The 13,831-nt window shown below is 37.8% G+C and overlaps 1 protein-coding gene and 1 pseudogene across 1 annotated transcript in view; one reads left to right on the plus strand and one right to left on the minus strand.

Moving 5' to 3' along the window:
• PNLIPRP3 (pancreatic lipase related protein 3) overlaps positions 1–13,831 on the plus strand; it is a 50,045-nt gene that overhangs the window by 9,811 nt on the left and 26,403 nt on the right. Inside the window, exons 3-4 of the mRNA XM_003825619.4 lie at positions 5,395–5,514; positions 6,636–6,767. Of these exons, the coding sequence (XP_003825667.1) occupies positions 5,395–5,514; positions 6,636–6,767 (252 nt within the window). The remainder of the gene's footprint in view (positions 1–5,394; positions 5,515–6,635; positions 6,768–13,831) is intronic.
• Positions 1,766–2,384, minus strand: LOC103782808 (high mobility group protein B3-like; annotated as a pseudogene).

Raw genomic sequence — 13,831 nt, forward strand, 5'->3', positions numbered from 1 at the left:
AGCTGGAAGAGACTAGAGGTGACTATGAGGCCATTTAGAACTGTGCTGTCCAACATAGTAGCCACTAGCCATATGTGACTATTAAAATTACAATTAAATAAAATTAAAAACTCAATTCATCAGCCACACCAGCCACATTTCAAGTGCTCAATAGCCACATGTGGCTAGTGGCTACCATACTGGACAGTACAGATATAGAATATTTCCATCATCACAGAAAGGTCCATTTGACAATGTTAAATAGAAAGCTATAGTGCAGTTTGGATCACACACGGGAAACAGCCTGAACTGCAGTAATGAAAGTGGTTATGATAATAGAAAATCAACATGATAGACATCATAAACTAGTCTGAGATTTCACACGTAAATGATTGGGAAAATGATAACCCTCTTATCAGAAAAATTGAGGATAAAAGAGAAGGAGTTAGATTCTGGACAGGTGAGGCTTGAGCAGGCTGTTGGAGATGTTAGTCTAACAGCGAAGCAGGCAGCCCAGAGCTGGAGAAAAAGATTCAAAAGTCTTCTGGCTGGGGTTGCAAATTGAAACCCAAAGAGTACATGAAATCTCAGAAGCAGAGAAACGAGGGCAGGACTAGGAGTGGTTGGAGGATCTATATTTAGGGAGCAGGAAAAGAGTGGGGCCAGAGAAGATCATTTCCAGTCTTTACCTGAATCTGTAACCTCAGGGCTTACTTTCCATCAGGCCCATCACATACTGCTGGGCCTTGCCAGCCAGGACAGGCTTCTCCTACGCATTCCTACCGTACAAATATGGTCTGATTTGTAGCTCTCTACTCACCAGACACACATACATGTGTACACACTACTCTTTACTGAAATCTGCCAGCCATCTGTAGATGAGTATTTCCCTAAATAATATTCTTCACACCTTCTCCACTTCCCTCCATTTGGAAAGAATCATGTGTAGTTAAACCAGATCTGTACCTGAATTTTGTAATGGATAGAAGCCTGATTGTTTGCTGTTAAAGTGTTTTTCAACAACTAAGATATAGGATAAATCAAGGTATGTACTCAAAACAAGGATTTCCACAGGCCTGACCCATATGTTATATGAGTTTGAGTAATTCTGTAGATGTGGCTGTCTCTAGAACAAGGAAAAAAAGTTCTTATTATGGGTATAGAGACACATAAAGAAACATTCCTCAAAAGTTTGAGTTTTATAATTATCAAGAAGTAAAGAGAGGAATATTACTTAGCTTTAAAAAGAAGTGAAATGCCAATACATAATATAACATGGATGACCATTCAACACATTTTGCTAATAAGCCAGACACAAAAGGACAAATAATCTATGGTTTCATTTACAGGAGATATCTGGAGCAGGTAATGGAGAGTTCCTGTTTAATGGGTACAGAATTTTAGTTTGGGGTGAAAACAGTTCTGGAGAAAGATGGTAGTGATAGCTGCAGGACAATGTGAATGACTTAATGCCACTGAGTTTGCACTTTAAAATGGTTAAAATGTTGATTTTAATGTTATGTATATTTTGACTTCTTTTGCATTTTCATTTTTAAAAGTTTGGAAATATGTACAACTTTCATACAGTTTCAGGGTGCTCCAGACACCCGTGGCCACTTCGTGTAAATCACTGCCTATTTCTAGAGCACTTTGAGAGACTACAATATGATCATGATCAAATTTTGTAATTAAACCTAATGAGGGCAACAGACACTTCTCAGATAAGAAATGTGTCAATTACAGAGCTCCCCTACTCTAAGTATTCACAAGGAGACAGATAGTTTCTTTATTCCTCCTCCTCCTCTTCCTCCTCCTCCTCTTCTTCCTCCTCCTCCTATTCTTCCACCCCGTCTTCTTCATCCTTCTCTTCCACTTTTTTCCGGGCAACTTTTGCAGGATGCTTTGTGCCATCAAACTTTCCTTTCGACTTATAGTCAGCAACATCCTTCTCATACTTCTTCAGCTTTGCCACCTTAGTGATGTAAGGCTGCTTTTTCGCTGTCATTTAAGTTATTCCACATCTCACCCAGCTTTTTTGCCACGTCTCCAATAGAGAAGCCAGGGTTTGTGGATTTGTTCTAGGCGCAGAATTCTGAACAGAACAGGAAGAATCCAGACGGTGGCCTTTTAGGGGCATTAGGATCCTTCTTCTTGCCTCCCTTAGCTGGTCCATAATCCTTCATTTCCCGATCATAGTGCACTTTAATCACCTTTGCCATTTCATCAAATTTAGATTTCTCTTCCCCGGACATTATCTTCCACCTCTCAGAGCGCTTCTTGGAAAATTCTGCAAAATTGACAGGGACCTCTGGGTTTTTCTTCTTATGTTCTTCTCTGCACGTCTGCATGAAGAAGGCATAAGCAGACATCTTGCCATTTGGTTTCTAGGGGTCACCTTTAGCCATCCTGACTGTATTGTTCGCTAATAGATTAAGTTTTTTTTTAAGTGAAGAGAATCTATGTTGAATACAAGTATTTGGGGGCACCTTCTTTGCCTTTTAGGATGTTCAGGGCATATTTATCCACTTAGGACTAACTCTATTCCCTGATCTTCACTCTTAGGACTCATCAGGCTCATTGATCCTTTTATCCTTTTATATAAGTGGCCATGCACTTGAATTCTGTGGAGCACGGTCAGTAAAACAGAAGGTGATAAAGACAGTGTTTAGGTGAAGCTGGGTCCTACTGCCAATGAAGAGAAAATTGGAAAACTAAGTACTTCCCTAAATAATGTTCTTCACATCTTCCCCACTTCCCTCCATTTGGAAAGAATCATGTGTAATTAAACCAGATATGTATCTGAATTTTTTAATGGATGGAAGCCTATTGTTTGCTGTTAAAGTGTTTTTCTAACAACTGTGATATAGGATGAGTCAAGGTGTGTAATTAAAATAAGGATTTCCACAGGCCTGACTCATATGCTATATGAATTGGACTCATTTATAAACAAATCAGAAATTAACTCTACACAGTTAACATACTCTCTTCTCCAAGTGAGGAATTGTCAAATGTAAATGTGGTGTGGTACGATAAACTTGGTCTTCTGGAGGTCACAGGTCTTTACAGTTACCTTTCTGTAAGAATAAAACCAACCGACTTCCCCCATGAATCCATGACACCTTAACCTAGAGTGACTTATACAGTCACTGGTGGTGATGGACATGTTGCACACTTCCGGTAGTTTCTGTGTCTGCAGCTTTAGTCAAGGATAGAACATACCTAACTGGTAACTATTTTTTACTTGCTAGAGATGATATCACTGGAAATGTAGTCATCAGAATGGATTGATCTCGTACCTATTATGCTTCATGTCTACTCAGTCAAAGAATGCTAAAAGGCCCAGATAAACCTTGATACTTTAATTAGCCCTTCCTCTCGATAACCTATTCTGTACAATATTGACATCATTTCCTCGTTTCTATCCTTGTGGCAGCAGAATCTAAGCTGTCTTCTTTTGATCCCATGATGGTGTATGGAGTTTCCCACATTTATGTTGAAAAGCTGCTTTAGAGGGTTGTGCCAGAGTGAATGTGAAAGTGTTTTCTCTACTTATTCTACTTGATTAAACTCCTCATTGATCTCAGACAAGATCACCCATATCAGCATACCTGAATGGAAAACAGATGGCAGATGGCAGGGAGACATGTGCAATGTATGATGTGAATAAACTCCTTTTTACACTAGCATGACAACAGATGCTCAGACCCCACAATGCCTGTCAGAATGCTATTCTCATGTTGAGAAAAGAATAAACAATTTTTTTCGGACTAAATTCCCTCCAAAAGGTTTTTCAGATGTAGAAATGGGACTATAGTAGGTGTTTGAGGCGCTCCAGCTGGGCCTAAGAGAGTTGAAATGAGTGAGCATCTGGATTATCTTAGAGACATAGATGGAATCATGTTTTTGTACTTGGATTGGATTATTTAGCAGAAAAATGCTTCCTAGAAGGCCTGAAGATGATTGATTTTATTGCTCACTTCAGCAAATCCCACATCTGGTTTGGGCCCTATCAGCAGAGAACACTATAATCAGAACATAGCTTGAGAGCCCAGTGGTTAAGCACCTAACTTCAAAGGCCATGTGGATTTGAACCCTGGCTCCAGGATTCATTAGCTGCAGTACTTTTTGGCAAGTTACTTGGCCCCTCAGAGTCCCCTTTTCTAATTTTTAAAATTAGTACCTACCTCACAGTGTTTTGAGAGTTAAATGAGCTACTCTATAAAGTGTTTAGAACAATGCCTGGCAAATAGACAGATAGGAGTGTTAGCTATTACAATTACTGAGCAAGCCAACTTATGACTCTCATAACCATTAGCTTACAGTCTTGGAGACACTTTACCTAGCCAGCAAATTGTATGATTAATTGCATTACTATTAAACACAGGTAGCCAGAAATAGGCTCTTTGTTTGAATTTCATAAATATCTAAATGTGTTGCTTCCAGGTTATAGGATTCACCACTGTCAGACTTGCTATTTGCTGATTTAAGTATTCATTTTTTCCAATATAATCGCTTATACTTGTGCCTTTTATTGTTTTAAATAATAAAATCACTTAAATTTATAGTCTCCTAAAGTCTTTGAGAGTTTTGTTATTAAGGCAATCCAACAAAATACAAGAAATACAAAAGAATGTTTGACATAATCATATAAAATTATCTCCAATATGCTGGTGTATTTCATGTGATGAGATTCTAACCTCAATTCCTTACTCATAAAGTGGGGTGGACAACCTTCATTTTGCCATGTTTTTGGCATGCTTCTAGGCATGTTTTAATTCTCATGAATTACACTGATCACTGAGAAATGTTATACAAAAATAAGATTTACTGAAACTATGATTTAAACTTCCCAACATTGTCTTTCAAACATTACTTTAAAAATCAAAGATTTTTTCCTTGTGTTGAATTTGTATACTGCATTTTATAATGCATTAACTTTTTGAGCTAGATGTGGTGGCTCGTGCCTATAATCCCAGCAACTTGGGAGGCTGAAGTAGGAAGATCACTTGAGGCCAGGAGTTCAAGATCACCCTAGGCAACATAGTGAGACCCTGTCTCTAAAAAAATTGTTTAAAATTAGCCATGTGTGGTGTCATGGGTCTGTAATCCAACTACTCAGGAGGCTGAGGCGGCCAGATGGCTTGAGCCCAGGAGTTTGCAACTGCAGTGCGTTATGATGGAGTCATTGCACTTTGGCCTGGGCAACACAGTGAGACACTATCTCTAAATAATAATAATAATAATTTTTGGTACTTTTATAATATGTAGCCATAACTATTTAGTAAAAATATATTAAAGAAGGTTGCTAAAGATCAAATTTAGTGAAAGGCTTTCGAGCAGCTTTAGAATAGGTCTACTAACTATTAAATAATTTTTAATTATTATTTTTCCTTAATCTCTTTCTGCTTGAAACAGGAGATCAGTGCGGTAAATTCTTCAACTATCCAAGCCTCATATTTTGGAACAGACAAGATCACGCGTATCAACATAGCTGGATGGAAAACAGATGGCAAATGGCAGAGAGACATGTGCAATGTATGACATGAATAAGCTCCTTTTTACACTAGCATGCGAGCTTTATGTTTAACATGAATGTACTTTGCAAGGTATTGATGTATATTCATGGAAATCTTCCATTCAGTTATCCACAATTATCCGTGTTCCAGGGCCTCAAATTAGTTATCCATTTCCCATTTATTTTTATTATAAATTGCACAGATTACAAGGGAAGCAAATTTGTATAATCACTCTTGAATAAATTCTTCTCTTGACAGGAGATTAAATGGTATGATCAATTTCTCATTTAATTTAAGAAAAACAATTTCCAAGTTAACTCCATGAAATTAATCTTTCTCTCCTATACTTAAGATTAATAGACTGCTAACATCATAAGCAGTTAAATATTTATAAGGCCATATAGTGAAGATAACATTAGTACCTATCTCACGGAGTGAGAATTAAATTTATATATATGTGTTTTATATATATATATATATTCAGTATATATAAAACACATATATATAAATTTAATTCTCACTCCGTGAGATAGGTACTAATGCATAGGTGCTAATTACTAATGTGTGTGTGTGTGTGTGTGTGTGTGTGTATATATATATATATATATATATGGGTTAGGACATACGTATATATATGGGTTAGGACAGAGCTTAGCCTGTGGTAGGTTCTCTATTAACACCTACGTATTACTCCATTTTCATACTGCTATAAAGAACTGCCCTAGACTGGGTAATTTATAAAGGAAAGAGGTTTAATTGACTCACAGTTCAGCATAGCTGGGGAGGCCTCAGGAAACTTACAATCACGGCGGAAGGCACCGCTTCACTAGGCAGCAGGAAGGAGAAGTGCCAAGTGAAGGGGGAAGAGTCCCTTATAAAACCATCAGATCTCATAAGAACTCACTATCACGAAAATGGCACGGGGGAAACCACCCCCATGATTCAATTACCTCCACCTGGTCTCTCCTTTGAGACGTGCAGATTATGGGGATTACAATTCAAGATAAGATTTGGTTGGGGACACAAAGTCTAACCATATCAACCTACTAGTATAATTTCTTATTATGGAATCAAGTGTTGAGACACGTCGGTTTCCTTGAACACTTATTTATTTAATATTTATATAAATCTTTGTGCCAGGTGTTGCTACAGCTGGAAGATATAAATTGCATTAATTTAGATTGGATCAACGGTTCACGGGAATACATCCATGCTGTAAACAATCTCCGTGTTGTTGGTGCTGAGGTGGCTTATTTTATTGATGTTCTCATGGTAAGAAGAGTTGATTTTTTTTAATTATATTGAATTGGTTTTGGATATTAACACTCAGAAGTTGGGAAAATTTAATGTCTTTTTTTTTATTAGCTTAGACAGGTACTGAACATGTGAAATAATAAGCATTTGTATATGGCAGACAAAAAAGGAAAAGTTTCTTCGCAGTAAAGATTCTGTGGTTATTTGAAGCACCACTAGGTGGCAGTGTGTCTACACAGGCTCATCACTAAAAACTGCCCCCGCAAGGTCACTGCCTTGGTCAGCATGTTAGACCACCTCAATCAGTTTCATCACATTGTAAATCTATCCTTAGAATTATAAATTGTTACCATCCTTCAAATATTATTTGTTTAGAATATGACATGTATTTTCACACAAAAACAGGGTTCTGTGCCTGTGAATTAGTTAGGTCTGTAGGCCAGTCCAGACATAACTATTTAACCCACATATTCTCTGAAAGAATAAAATAGACCTTGCTATTTATTAGGCCTATACTCTGCGACATTCACAAATCTCCAAATGCTTTCTAAAAAGTAATTTCCCACCCTAAAATGCAGTGTAGTAAAATCTAAAGATGCATAATCCTTTCAGATTTTTAAGGAGGGTTCATTCATTCATTCAACAAATATATATTTCACTCTGCACTTCCTGTGGGCTAGGCATGGAAGATATGACTTGTAAGTAAGAGAGTGTTTCTGCTCTGACAAAATGTACACTCTAGTAGGCAATGGAGGCACACACAGAAACAAATGAACAAGAAAATGTCAGTTGGTGACAAGTACTGGGTGAAGAAAATGCAAGGCAGTAGAATGGAGAATGGCAGAAGCAGAAACAAATTGTATGAGCAACCAGGTTAGGTGATATTTGAACATTGACCACTGTCAGTAAACATTCTGAAGAAGGAATTAGGGATCCAAAGACTCATTTATGCCCCAACACTTCTCTGTCTTCTCTTTCCACGCTATCAGGGAAGACTAAGGTACAAGATCTTTAGAGAAAGTCTTTGTGTACAAAGGATGAAATCAGATTCATCTTCATCTTCTCTTTAGAAAAAAAAAAGCCAGCTGTAAGCTTTTGTGAGTTTCTTTGTTGACCTTAGGGCCTGAGCTGTGGGCTTTCCTATGTCCAGTAAATAAATAATAGTGGTTCATAGGAAGCTGACAGGAGATGTTTGCAGAACTGAAGGGAAAAATGTTTGTTGAATTAAAATGTTCATTGAATTGAATAGGCAACCTTGAAGTGGGAAAAGGGTTTAGGGTGAGTGGGCTCCAGGGCCTCTGGGGATAATTCAGGATTCAAGCTTAAAGAAGGAGCAGCTAAAGGAACAGCTGAGTCTCTTCTCCACCTCTCTTTCTGTCATCTCATCACAAGTTACTAGCCCACCACAATTCACCACCTGGATTGGTACTGGGGCAAGCAGTGCTTGGGAATGGGGTAGGAAGATGGGGAAGAAGGAGAAGAATGAAGGGGATAAGGGCTGAGAGTGATCTCAAATACCAACCTATATAAGGAGATAGGAAAGAAAATAGACATTTAAAATAGTGGCAACAGTCGGCCGGGAGTGGTGGCTAATGCCTGTAATCCCAGCACTTTGGGAGGCCAAAGCGGGTAGATCACAAGGTCAGGAGATCGAGACCATCCTGGCGAACAAAATGAAACCCCATCTTTACTAAAAATACAAAAAATTAGCTGGGCGTGTTGGCGGGCACCTGTAGTCGCAGCTACTCGGGAGGCTGAGTCAGGAGAATGGTGTGAACCCGTGAGGCGGAGCTTGCAGTAAGCCGAGATGGCACCGCTGACTCCAGCTTGGGCCAGAGTGGTACACTGCGTCTCAAAAAAAAAAAAAAAAAAAAAATAGTGGCAACAGTAGAGGAAGGGATGTCCTAATGACCATGTAGCATTCATTGGCAGTTATTCACATATGTAAATGAGAGAGAAAATATTCTTTGTTCTGTGACTTATAAAACTGTCATAACTGGTGGAAAAAAATGGAATATTTGATCAAATGAAAAATGTATGCAAGTATAAATCAATTGCTTGATTTTCGTGATAATTATGAGAGCCTGAAACTTAGGTGAAACTAAAAGTGCTTGCTCAGGAGTGACATTATTAAGATAATAGAATAGGGAGACCTGGATCCTTCTTTCTCTGACAAGCACACTGATTCAACAGTAACAGACAAATTTTCTTTGTGAGAAATTAAGAAACTAGTTGAGAGGCTCTTACATCCTGGGTAAATATAAAACCAGCTACAACGAAGGCCAGACGAAAATTTGAGATACCTTCTTGTCTTAACTTCTACCCCTGACCCAGCACCATATGATCTGAAGGAAACTCCTAGCTTCCCGCTTCACCTTGTGGACAGAAAAAGTGGGACGTCATATCCAATGTTTCAGCTTTTCTGGGGGCTGCTTAGGGTAATCACTTCAATCTCACATGTCCTGGAGCACTGATAGAACCCAGAATATTTTAGTATCTAGGGGCCAATGAGAACAAAGATGGGAAGAAAGATGTCATTCAAGCAGTCACTATAGCCCCTTCCCCTAGCTCAGTGCAGACAAACAAAGTGATTGAGTAGAATACCCTAGATCCCATGTTCTCCTTGGGAGGAAAAGAGTTAGACTGCAAATCAAAAGTTCCAACTTTTCCAGGGGCTGCCTGAGAGACTGATTTCTGTCTTGACTCTCTTGGAAGTGCTGATGGCACTCAGCTTATTCTAGATGCTTGAGGGCTGCTAAGAATGAAGATAGTAGTTTGGACCAGCACAAAGTTTTGACAGGTGCCCAGAACTGTTGGCTAGGCTGATTGGTGAGAGTCTTCTCCCACAAAGAACAATCCATGAACACCCTCGCAGAGGTGGCTATTTTTTCTAATGTGCAAATACCAACATAAAGAGTCAAGGAAAATGAAGAAACAATATATACCAAAGAAACAGATTCATCTCCAGAAACTAACCCTAATGAAACAGAGATATATGATTTAACTGACAGAGAATTCCAACTAACCATCATAAAAATGTTAAATGAGGTCAGGAGAATGAATATTGCATGAACAAAGTGACAATTTCAACAAGAAGATTAAAAAAATATAAAAAGTACCAAACAAATCTTGGAGCAAAAGAATATAATAATTGAAGGCTGAGCGTGGTGGCCCATGCCTGCAATCACAACATTTTGGGAGGCCAAGACAGGCAGATCACTTGATGTCAGGAAGTCGAGACCAACCTGGTCAACATGGTGAAAGCCCATCTCTACTAAAAATACAAAAAAGTAGCTGGTCATGGTGGCGTGCACCTGTAATCCCAGCTACATGGGAGGCTAAGGCATAAGAATCACTTGAACCTGGGAGGCGGAGGTTGCAGTGAGCTGAGATGGTGCCACTGCACTCCAGCCTGGGTAACAGACTGCACTCCAGCCTGGGCAGCAGACTGCACTCCAGCCTGGGCAGCAGAGTGAGACTCCATCAAAAAAAAAAAAAAGAAAGAGGAAGGAAGGAAGGAGAGAGAGAGAGAGAAAAGGAAGGAAGAAAGGAAGGAAGGAAGGAAAGAAAGAAAGAGAAAGAAAGAAAGAGAAGAAAGAAAAGAGAAAGAAAGAGGGAAAGTATGTGGAAATATAAAACTCTCTGGTAAAGGTAAACATATAGACAAATACAAAATACTGTAACGTGTGTGTAAATTACTTTTAATTCTAGTATAAAAGTTAAAAGACAAAAGTATTAAGAATAACTATAACTAAAAATATGTTAATGGATACACAATAAAAAAGACGTAATTATGACATCAATAACATGAAGCATGTGATGTGAACAAGTAAAAGTGTTGACTTTGGCGTATATGATTGAAATTAAGTTGTTATCTCCTTAAAATACACTATTATACTATTATAAGATATTTTATGTAAACCCTATGGTAGTCACAAAGAAAGTACCTATAGAAAATACACGAAAGATTTTAAAAAGCTATCAAAGTATATTAACACAAAAAATCAACAAAACACAAAGGAAGACAACAAGAGAGGAAAAGAGGAACAAAAGAACTATAAGACAGAAAGGTAGGAAACAATTTTTTTAAATGGTAATAGTGGTCAGATGTGGTGGCTCATGCCTGTAATCCCAGTACTTTGGGAAGCTGACGTGGGAGGATCACTTGAGACCTGGAGTTCAACACAAGCCTGGGCAACATAGTGAGACCCTGTCTCTATAAAAAGGTGTTTTGTTTTGTTTTGTTTTAGGGCTGGGTGCGGTGGCCCACACCTGTAATCCCAGCACTTTGTGAGACCGAGGCAGGCGGATCACTTGAGGTCAAGAGTTCAAGACCAGCCTGGCCAACGTGGTGAAATCCCATATCTACTAAAAATACAAAAATTAGCTGGCCATACTGGTGGGTGCCTGTAATCCCACCTACTCAGGAGGCTAAGGCAGGACAATTGCTTGAACCTGGGAGGCAGAGGTTGCAGTGAGCCAAGATAGTGCCATTACACTCCAGCCTTGGCAATAGAGCAAGACTCCATCTCAAAAAAAAAAAAAAAAAAATTTCTAATTAGCTGGGCATGGTAACATGCACCCGTAGTCCTAGATACTCAGGAGGCTGAGGCAGGAGGATTCTTTGAGTCCAAAGGTTTGAAGGTACACTGAGCTGTGATAATGATCTTGCCACTGCACTCCAGCCTGACTGGCAGAGCAAGACCCTGTCTCAAAACAAGACAAAACAAACAAAAAACAATAAGTCCTTCTCCATCAATAATACTTTAAATGTAAATGTATTAAACTCTCTAATCAAAAGATATAGAGTGATTGAATAGATAGTTTTGAAAAGATTTAACTACATGCTGTCTACAAGAGATTCATTTTATATTTTGGAGACACACATAGGTTTAAAGTGAAGAGATGGAAAAGAATAATCAACACAAATGGTAACCATAAGAAAACAAATGAATGTACTTGTATCTGACAAAATAGACTTTACGTCAGAAAGTATCACAAGTGACAAAGGTCATTATATAATGATAAAAGAATCAATTCACCAGGAAGATATAATAATTATAAATATATATGCACCCAACACCAGAGTACCTAAATATATAAAGCAAACAGTGACAGATTGGAAGGGAGAAATACACAGCAGTGAAATAATAGTAGGAGCCTTCATTATCTGATTTTCAATAATGGATAGATCACCTAGATGGAAAACAAATAAGAAGAAAACTTATTTGAACAACAACTTCAGCAACACTATAGACCAAATGGACCTAACACATGTGCATAGAATATTTCACCCAACAGCAGAATACACTTTCGTCTCAGGTACGCACAGAACCTTCGCCAGGATAGATCACAAGTGAGGTCAGAACAAAATCTTAGCCAACTCAAGAAGATTGCAATCATACCAAGTATCTTTCTTGACCACAGTAGAATGAAACTAGAAATCAATAGCAAAAGGAAAACTGGAAAATACACAAATATGTGCAAATTAAACAGAAAACTTTTAAACAACCAATGGGTCAAAGAATAAATCAAAAGAGAAATTATAAAATACCATTAGACAAATGAAAACAAAAACACAACATACCAAAACCTATGGGATTCAGCAAAAGCAAACTAAGAAGGAACTTTATAGTGATAAACACCTAAATTTAAAAAGAAAAAAGCTCTCCATTCAACAACCTAACTTTACACCTAAAAGAACTAGATCAAGCTTGCCCAACCCACAGCCTAGAACAGCTTTGAATGTGGCCCCACACAAATTTGTAAACTTTCTTAAAACATTATGAGATTTATGCATGGACCTTATTTTTAAGCTCATCAGATATCATTAGTGTTAATTTATTTTATGTGTGGCCCAAGACAATTCTTCTTCCACTGTGGCATGGGGAAACCAAAAAATTGGATACCCTTGAACTAGATAAAGGAGAATAAACTTATTCTAAAGTTAGCAGAAGAAGGGAAATATTAAAAATTACAGTAGAAATGAACAAAATAGTGAATACAAAAACAATATTAAGAAATGAACAAAAGTACAAGTTGGTTTGTTGAAAAGATGAACAACATTTACAAACCTTTAGCTAGACTAAAAAAAACTTGAGAAGACTAACATTTAAAAAATAAGAAATAAAAAGGAGACATGACAATTGAGACCACAGAAATAAAAGGAACATGAGACTAGTATAAATAATTACACAACAAAATTTAAGATAACCTAGAAGAAATAGATAAATTCCTAGAAACATACAACATACCAAGGCTGAATCATGAAGAAACAGAAAATCTGAACAGACCTATATTAAAGAAGACACAAATAAATGGAAAAACATCCTGTGTTCATGAATCAAAAGAATCAATATTATCAAAATGTTCATACTACCCAAAGCTATCTACAGATTCATCGTAATACCTATCAAAATTCCAGTGGCCTTTTTTTTAACAGAAATAGTAAAAACAATTGTGAAATGTATATGGAAGCACAAAGGACCCTGAATAGCCAAAACAATCTCGAGAAAGAAGAACTAAGCTGGAATCATCACAGTTCCTGATTTCAAAATTTATTACGAAAGTACAGCAATTAAAGCAGTGTGGCACTGGCATAAAGACAGAATAGAGATCTCAGAAGGAAACTCATGTATGTACGGTCAACTGATCTTCCACAAGGGTGCCAAGAATACACAATGAAGAAAGGATAGGCTCTTCCTACAACTGGCATTGGGAAAGCTGGATATCCACATAAAAAGGAATTAAATTTGACCCTTGTCTTACACTATATACACACACACACAAATCAATTTGAAATAGATTATAGACAAACATAACACCTAAAACTATAAAACTCCTAGAAAAAAACATAGAAGAAAAGCTTTATGACATTGGACTTGACAATGATTTCCTGGATATTTCACCAAAATCACAGGCAGCGAAAGCAAAAATAGACAAAGAGGAGGATGTGCTTTGGATGCGTGTCGCCTCCAAATCTTATGTTGAAATGTGGTCATCGATTTGGAGGTGGGAATAGTGGGAGGTTTGGAATCATGGGGGTGGATCCCCCATGAATGGCTTAGTGCCATCCTCTTGAT

The sequence above is a fragment of the Pan paniscus genome, chromosome 8, assembly GCF_029289425.2.
Source record: "Pan paniscus chromosome 8, NHGRI_mPanPan1-v2.0_pri, whole genome shotgun sequence".
NCBI classification, from domain to species: domain Eukaryota; kingdom Metazoa; phylum Chordata; class Mammalia; order Primates; family Hominidae; genus Pan; species Pan paniscus.